The sequence below is a fragment of the Scomber japonicus genome, chromosome 22 (assembly GCF_027409825.1).
Source record: "Scomber japonicus isolate fScoJap1 chromosome 22, fScoJap1.pri, whole genome shotgun sequence".
NCBI lineage: Eukaryota > Metazoa > Chordata > Actinopteri > Scombriformes > Scombridae > Scomber > Scomber japonicus.
In genome coordinates this window covers 19,713,624-19,721,734 of record NC_070599.1, presented here as the reverse complement: position 1 = coordinate 19,721,734, position 8,111 = coordinate 19,713,624, and the positions used below count along the sequence as shown (strand labels likewise).

At 40.6% G+C, this 8,111-nt stretch overlaps 1 protein-coding gene across 1 annotated transcript in view; it reads left to right on the top strand.

The window, feature by feature from the left end:
- Positions 1-445: 445 nt before the first annotated feature.
- lpcat4 (lysophosphatidylcholine acyltransferase 4) overlaps positions 446-8,111 on the top strand; it is a 13,967-nt gene continuing 6,301 nt past the window's right edge. Inside the window, exons 1-3 of the mRNA XM_053343138.1 lie at positions 446-535; positions 3,297-3,660; positions 4,395-4,476. Of these exons, the coding sequence (XP_053199113.1) occupies positions 446-535; positions 3,297-3,660; positions 4,395-4,476 (536 nt within the window). The remainder of the gene's footprint in view (positions 536-3,296; positions 3,661-4,394; positions 4,477-8,111) is intronic.

Genomic DNA, 8,111 nt, shown 5'->3' with positions numbered 1-8,111 from the left:
TAACACTATAAAAATATATATTCATATTTTATGATGCGACAGCTATGTGATTAAGCTCTAGTTTAATTTAGTCACACATAAAAAACAACTTTATTCGGGGTAGGGAAAGCGTATTCGCAAATCTAGGGTTACCTTTAAGTATCGGAGGGGAGGACCGGTCGGACCTGACTGACCCGCCCCGAAAAAAGCTTCTCATGGGCCGGGCTGTCAGATTGTGAAGGGGCGGGACAGGTGTGGAGGAGAAGCTACAAGAAAGAGTGGATGAGAGTTTCTCCTTTTTTAAAAGCGTGTGTAGGGGGGCAGACTAACACCTCCTGTTTTTAAACTAGATACCGTCGTTGTGAGTTTGTTTCTAATCGTTTTTTATACAACTTTTGTGATTAAAAAAAGTACTTTTGAAGGTGAACTTTGTCCATTAGGTTGTTTTTTTCCCCCTTTGGTCGCCATGGAGAGGGACGACTGTCACCCAGCAACGCCGGAGTACCCACATCCGTTCGTTCATGTCGTGACGCTGACCACCGCTCAGAGGATACGGGTAAAGCTTCAACATTAAATTAAAATAATAATAATTTAAAATAAAGCCTTTAAAGTTTGATTTATGTTGCTTTAAATGTCGCTTAAAGAGGCAGACACTCATACTTAATGTAGGACAGAAGTCAAACAGGTTGTATTACAGATGACTGAAATGCTTAAAGGCACCAGCTGAAACCAATCAGGCATTAATTAAACCAGTGTGGAGTGTTAGCTTAATTAAACACATTTATACTCAGGTAAGTTCATTTAGAAGTGATTTTACTTGAGTATTTCCATTTCATGCTACTTTATAATGAAGGAAATAATGTGCTTTCTACTTCACTACAGTTATTTGACAGCTGTAGTTACTTTACTTGTAAAAATAATAACATTAAACACAATTTAATAAGCTTTTAAAATGCAAAATATAATATAAAGTCAGTAGCTCCCCTGTTGAGGTTGAGGTTTCTTATCATGTTACAGATGTTTTAGTTGGACCCCCAAAAAATAAATGATAGCTTGAGGCCCATTAAGAGGTCAAACTTTACAATTTCTGAACAAAAAATGCAAAATTTAGTGAAGTTTTTTTTAAAGGTTTTTCAATATTTTTGGAGCAGAACTTCCCTACCTGATATCATATATAAGTCACAGGCTGATTTTCTGCATAGTAAGCACTTTTAATGAGTACATTTGCCTTTATAATACTTGACCCCCTTTACTTAACCTTCCTGTCGTCCTCCTGGGTCAAATTGACCCGTATGTTTTGACTGTTTGTTTGTTCCTTCCTTCCTTCCTTCCTTCCTTCCTTCCTTCCATCTGTGCTTCCTCTCTCCTTCTCTTTCTTTCCTTCTTCTCTCTTTCTTCCCTTCCTCCATCTCCCTTTCTTCCTTCCTTCTGTCCTTCCTCCCTCTCTTTCTTTCTTCCCTCCCTCCTACCTCCTTTCCTTCCTTACTTCTTTCCTCCGTCCTTCCTCCCTTCCTTCTTTCCTATGTCTTTCTTTCCTTCCTTCCTCCCTCCCTTCTACCTTCTTTCCTCCCTCCCTGCCTCCTACCTTACTTACTTCTTTCTTCCATCCTACCTTCCTTTCCTCCCTTTCTTCCTTCCTTCCTTCCGTCCTCCATCCCCCTTTCTTCCTTTACTCCCTTCCTCCCTTCCTTCCTTGACTCGAACACAACAGGAGGGTTAAGTAATGTTTTTAAATACAGTATTTTTTACGTTGTAGTTGAATTTGTCCTCAAAGCAAACCTTTAACTAACCAACTAACATGATGTACTGAACTTTTAATGCCAGTTAGATAAAACTACTTACTATATTTATAAAGTCAACATTTCCCTTCTAGGCTCCTTTTTTTTATATATATATATATATATATATAATCATCTAAACCAATTTATTCATGCTTTTATTATTTCAGTTTTCACTCAGAGAACAAAAGAGTCTTTTCACCTACAGTACCGACTGAGTTGCTTAAGTAAAGCAGACACGTCGTAAATGTTTCAGGCGTGACAGATAACAATAACAACAACAATAACAGCAACAGCAACAGCAACATGCCACAGGGTTACATAACTCTCTCTATTATGGCAGACACACTAGTGGGGCTGGACCTCATGACTGAACGCTGTATCCAGAAGGTGATAAAATACACTTCCCTCATGTTGCACCAGGATGTGACAGAGTTATGCAAAAACTGGCATATAAAACCATTTTTAAAGGTGATGGTGTATGTAAGGTATTGTGTTGAGCTTGTCAATATTGCAGCTATAAAAATTTATTTCAGGTGTCTAGAGCTGCAATGATTAGTCAATTATCAGGAAATGAATAGCACTTTTTTCTTTTTTTTTTCTTTTTTTTTCCTTTATTTTCTTTTTCTTTTTTTAAGTAAAAATGAAAAAATAAATAAATCTGCTGGTTTAAGCTTCTCAAATGTGAAGTTTTTTTTTTTTTTAATACAGTTTAGGCATAAAATTGTTTATTTTGGACATTTTATTTTGAAAAATAATTGACAGTGTTGCATATCAGAAGTATAAAAATTATGTCCAGTTTGATTATTCTGTTTCTGCTTGCATTCATGAACAATACAGTGTGATTACACATGTCTGGAGCTGCAATGATTAGTCGGTTATCAGAAAATGAATCTCACTATTTTGGCTTTTTTTTTTTTTTAAAGCAAAAATGCCATATATCTGCTGGTTTAAGCTTCTCAAATGTGATGCTTTTCTTTGACATGATAGTAAACTGAATATTTTCAGCTTCAGATTTACTAATTTTTCTTAGTTTTTAATACAGTTTAGACATAAAATTGTTTATTTTGGACATTTTATTTTGGAAAATTTACCTTATTTTGAAAAATTGAGTGTCTAGAGCTGCAACCACTAGTCCATTAACAGAATATGAATCAACTATTTTGATAATCAAATAATTATTAGTCAAAAATTATCATTATTAGTAATAAAAGAAGACAGAAATCTGCTTGGTTGAGCTTCTCAAATGTGGAAATTTTGATGCTTTTTCTTTGTCAGACGTGATAGTAAACTGAATATTTTTTGGCTTTTGACATTTATAGATGTTGCCTTAGACTTTAAAGAGTTATAACAGGCATTTTATTTTTTATTTTATAGACAAATAATGAATTTATTGGTTCAAATATTCATTAATTGGAGCCATAAAAATTGACTATTCAGTCTTGTTGGTGGTTGTATAAGTGGTTAAAACATGCAGGACTTGATGATGATGATGATGATGATGATGATGATGAAGGTTTCTCTCTCTCTCCCCCTCAGGGCATCATCCTGGGCAGCATCCTCTTCCCGCTCCGCATCGCCCTCGCTTCCCTCTGCTTCCTCCTCAGTTGGCCCTTCGCCCGGCTGCGTCTGGCCGGTCTCTCCGAGGAGGAGCGTTCCCGTCCCGTCACCGGCTGGCGGTCCTGGCTCCTCCACCCGATCGTCTGGTTCTGGAGCCGCTCCGTCTTCTTCTGCCTGGGCTTCCTGTGGGTGAAGGTCAAAGGTCGCAGGGCGGACCTGAAGGAGGCGCCGGTGCTGGTGGTGGCGCCTCACAGCGGCTTTCTGGACATGTTGGTTCTGTTTCCTACTCAGCTCCCGACGGTGGTGTCACGGTCGGAGAACACCAGCCTACCTGTTGTAGGAGGTGAGAGACACACACTTTTACACACTTAGACACACTTAGACACTCTTACCTCTTACACACTCTCTCACACACACACACACACACACACACACACACACACATATATACAGTATACACTTGCACACACGCACTTACACACACACACACACACAAATTAACACAATCTCTCACACACACACACTTGCACACTCTCAAACTCTTACCTCTTACACTCACACACACGCATATACACTTGCACGCACACACACACACACACACACACTTAAACACTCTCACACACACACACACACACACTTAAACACTCTCACACACACACACACACACACAAACACAATCTCTCACACACACACACACACTTGCACACTCTCACACACATATACACTTTTACACACTTACACACACTTACACACTCTTATCTCTTATACTCTCTCACACACACACTTTTACACACTCACACACACACACACACACACACACACACACACACACACACACTCTTACACAGTCTCACACACACATTAACACACACTCACACTCTTACTATATGTCTAACAGAAAGGAAAAAGTCGTTTAAAGCACTTTTTTTTTTAAACCTTTTATTTATCGAGGAGAGTTCCTCAGAGAGCAGCAACGCCCTGATTACACTCACACACACACACACACACACACACACACACACACACACACACACACACACACACTCACTCACACACTCACACCTGGACGCTTCCCAGTTCAACCCCAGTCTGACCTGCTGCCCACTGAGCAGCTGTACTGGAGGCAGCCGCAGGGTCTGATGGTCTTCACTCAGCGACAGTAAAAAAGGGTTAAACCTGTTTATTTACATTTAAAATGAGATTTACATGAACGCAAACAGTGACATCACATCTACAGCGGAGATAACTCAAGTATGTAGAAACCTTCAGCGCTACGTCAGCGGCAGATATGACTCCTCTCACAGCTGATACAGTGAGGACAGTTTGTAAACACAGACGAGGACGTTACGCACTAACTGACACAATCAGCTGTTTCCTGCGGAGTTACTCTGTGGTTGAAACGTCTGTTACAAACACTTCTGGTATTTTACTTTCAACCAGTGTGTACAGGTACAGGTGTCAGTGACTAATGAGGGTTGGCAAGATGAGCAATACTGAAAATGTCAAATGGTGTAACCACAAAAGAATGATAAATATTAAATGTTTTATCCACCGAGAAAGAAAGGAGGAGGAGGAAGAGAAAGAGGAAAAAGGAAAGAAAGGGAGAAAGAGGAAAAAGGAAAGAAAGAGGAGAAGGAATGGAGGAGGGAGGAAAAAGAAGGAATGGAGGAAGAAGGAAAGAAAAGGAGAAAGAGGAGACAAGGAATGGAGGAAGAAGGAAAGAAAGGGAGAAAGAGGAGACAGAAGGAATGGAGGAAGAAGTAAAGAAAAGGAGAAAGAAACAAAAAGAAAGAAAGAAGGAAGAAGAGAAAGAACAAGAAGTAGGAGGAGAGAGGAAGAAAGGAAGGAAGGAAGAAAAAGATAAAGGGGGGGGGGGAAGAAAAAAGAACAGTAAGGGAAAAAAGATGAAAAAGAAAGAAACACAAACAAACAAACAAACAAACAAACAAACGAGGAAGAAGAGAAAGAACAAGAAGTAGGAGGAGAGAGGAAGAAAGGAGGAAAGAAAGATGTGATTCTCCAGATGAAATGTAATATTTAGAACAATAGTATTCCATTAGCTTTATTTAATATAAAAGTTATAATGTAAGATCATGCCAAACTAGTTGATATGCTGTTTTATTGACTATTTACTGTTTTTAAGCAAGTTGAATTATTTGGTACAAAGTTTTTATGGTTACACCACTTAGACATTTTTACCATAATCCTCTAATATATTCTCTCAAAATGGATTAAAAGCAGAAATTTGATGCTGGGTTCACAAAAAAGGATGTGTGCAAGTTATTTATCCATTTATTTTCACATTTTAACCCCTTTTTAAATTTGACTAAACCACATGGGCACAGACAAACATCATAAACCCATATGTGTCATTTTTACTGAGGTTTTTGAGCGGTATGCTATGCTATTGTGAGGCGCTACGAAAAATGAGATGTACGATGGATTTTTTGGGTTTTCTTGCAATAAACCACTTCAGTTCTACAAGTCATGGACCCAGGAAGAGTAGCTGTTGCCTGGGTAACAGCTATTGGGGATCCAAATAAACTAAGCTAAGCTAAACTAAACTAAGCTAAGCGGACTAAACTAAACTAAGTTGATGGGGATCATCCCTATGTTCCCCGGGTCCTATGTTCCCTGCTTTGTATGTGACCGGGGAACATAGGGATGATCCTGTCTACAGTTAGCCAGTTAGCTGAGTTAGCAGATGAGTTAGCCGCCAAGTTAGCCGCAGAGCTAGCAGCCGAATTAGCCGCCGAGCTAACAGCGGGGTTAGCAGCCGAGCTAGCAATCGAGTTAGCCGCCGTCGGGGAACATAGGTACGCTCCCACTAGATGCATAAATGACACAAGACAGCTGCAGGTCAGCTCTGTAATGTTTTCCACTTTTTGTCCTCTTCAAGACTTTTTCGGTTCGGTAGCTTATAAAATCTTAGTGGGTTTTCCATCCCAGCACACAGCAGCTTTCCAGGTTCGTTTGTTTGTTTGTTAACTAGCAGACAGAAGCTAAACCTTCACACAATATAAAGTCAGTTAAGATCGATTTTAATAGTTTTCTCCTCAGGTTGATTGAGGTAAATCTTTGTTTGGGTAGCTACTTTTGCCTTTTTATTATTAAGCTAGTGGCAGAGAGGACGACAGGAAACAAGAGGAGAGAGAGAGAAGTAGGTACAACATGCACCGGAGGAAATACCTAAAATAATCCCTCATGCTTGTTTCTACACCTGAAAACTAATATTTGAGCTGTCATGTTTACCTGTTTGTTTTCTTTTCTGTTGTACATTAGTTTTAAACAGTGGTGACCTTTGCTCTACATTCTTTAAGCTGCTTTAGTTTGTTTTTTTAAAGCTCTTCTGAAGGTTCACTCGCTCTCTAGTCGAGGGTAAAGCAGGTGGAAATGACAGCTTGTTTAACCCTCCTGTTGTCGAGTCAAGGAAGGAAGGGAAAGGAGGGAGGAAGGAGGGAGGAAGGAAGGAAAGGAGGGAGGGAGGGAGGAATGGAAGAAGGAAGGAAGGAGGGAGGGAGGGAGGGAGGGAGGGAGAAGAAGGGAGGAAATAGGGGAAGGAAAGGAGGGAGGGAGGGAGAAGAAAAGGGAGGAAATAGGGGAAGGAAAGGAGGGAGGGAGGGAGAAGAAGGGAGGAAATAGGGGAAGGAAAGGAGGGAGGGAGGAAGGAAGCAAGGAAAGGAGGGAGGAAGGAGGGAAAGGAGAGAGGAAAGGAGGAAAGGAGAGAGGAAAGAGGGAGGAAGGAAGCAAGGAAAGGAGGGAGGAAGGAGAGGGAAAGGAGAGAGGAAAGGAGGGAAAGGAGAGAGGAAAGAGGGAGGGAGGGAGGAAGGAAGGAAGGAAGGGAAGGGAGGAAATAGGGAAAGGAGGGAGGGAGGGAGGAAGGAAGGGAGGAGGAGGAGGAGGAGGAGGAGGAGGAGGAGGAGGAGGAGGAAGGAGGGAGGAGGAGGAGGAGGAGGAGGAGGAGGAGGAGGAGGAGGAGGAGGAGGAGGGAAGGGAAGAAGAAGGAGAAGGAGAAGGAGAAGGAGAAGAGAAGAGAAAGAAGGGAGGAAGGAAAGTAGGGAGGGAGGGAGGGAGGGAGGGAGGAAGGAAGGAAGGAAGGAGGGAAGAAGGGAAGAAAGAGGAGGAAAGAAGGAACAAGTCAAAACAGACGGAGTCAATTTGACCCGGGAGAGGACGACAGGAAGTTAATGACATGTTCACACTGTGCTGTTAGATAAGAGCTGTCTGACATGTTTTGAGTATTTCTGAAAGGTATTTTAGGAATTAACGTCAACTTTTACATATTTTGGCACATGAAAGCGTTTCTCTTTCCTCTTTTTGTCGTCGTCCTTCCTTCAAATTGTAACACAGGTAAGAAAAGAAAAGGTAGACAGAAGAAGAAATGTTTATTTAGATGAATGAGAAAGAGGAGGGAATAGATCTCACGCTGCCAGAAGCTGCACCCTACCAGGCAGATGCTGTGTTTGTTTTTTTAAATCCCTGCTGGAAACATTTTTTATTGGCTTGCTGGCAGACGCAGCGCTATGTGCTCATAAATGATCCATCTATTGCCCCCCAGATTGTCTAACTATCACCCCAACATATATAAGAATCATATTTGGGGATAAAAGTACCATAAATATTAAACACAATCAAAAGGTTTTTTTTTTATCTAGGATGACAACGGATTGATTAAATTTGGTGTATTTTTTTATCTAGGATGACAGAGGATGGATTCAATTTGGTGTATTTTTTTTAATTTAGGATGACAGAGGATGGATTAAAATTTGGTGTATTTTTTTTATCTAGGAATCA